This window comes from Ogataea philodendri (assembly GCF_020536065.1).
Source record: "Ogataea philodendri strain CBS6075 chromosome Unknown scaffold200, whole genome shotgun sequence".
NCBI classification, from domain to species: domain Eukaryota; kingdom Fungi; phylum Ascomycota; class Pichiomycetes; order Pichiales; family Pichiaceae; genus Ogataea; species Ogataea philodendri.
The window spans coordinates 1-355 of record NW_025764082.1 but is presented as its reverse complement, the minus strand read 5'-3'; the positions used below and the strand labels follow the sequence as shown (position 1 = coordinate 355).

Below are 355 nucleotides of genomic sequence, written 5' to 3'. Positions count from 1 at the left end.
GTGCAGGCCCGAACGACGTGTGTGGAGCCTCAGGCAAGTTGTAGTCACGCGTAGCGTTGAACAGTGTGCTGTCAGTGATAATCTCCCCCTTCTCATTCGTGGTGATGAAGAACGAGATCCAGTCGCTCTCAACATAGTCCGCAGCAGTGGTGGCCGTCACCGTCACAGGTGGAGGGCTGTACGTCCTGGTGCTGCTCGTGGTGATCAACCCACCAAACTCGTTGGTCGTCGTCCAGTAGCTGATGACCAGGTACTCAGTCACTTCGTTGCCCAGATCAACAGTCTTGGTCTCGGCAGGAGGTGCAGGCCCGAACGACGTGTGTGGAGCCTCAGGCAAGTTGTAGTCACGCGTAGC

The 355-nt window shown here is 57.2% G+C and overlaps 1 protein-coding gene across 1 annotated transcript; it reads right to left on the bottom strand.

The window, feature by feature from the left end:
• Positions 1 to 355, bottom strand: OGAPHI_004899 (uncharacterized protein; the record flags this gene model as incomplete). The annotated part of the gene is made up of 1 exon (XM_046206027.1): positions 1 to 355. A coding segment is annotated over one exon (355 nt), but the record flags the coding sequence as incomplete, so codon positions are not given.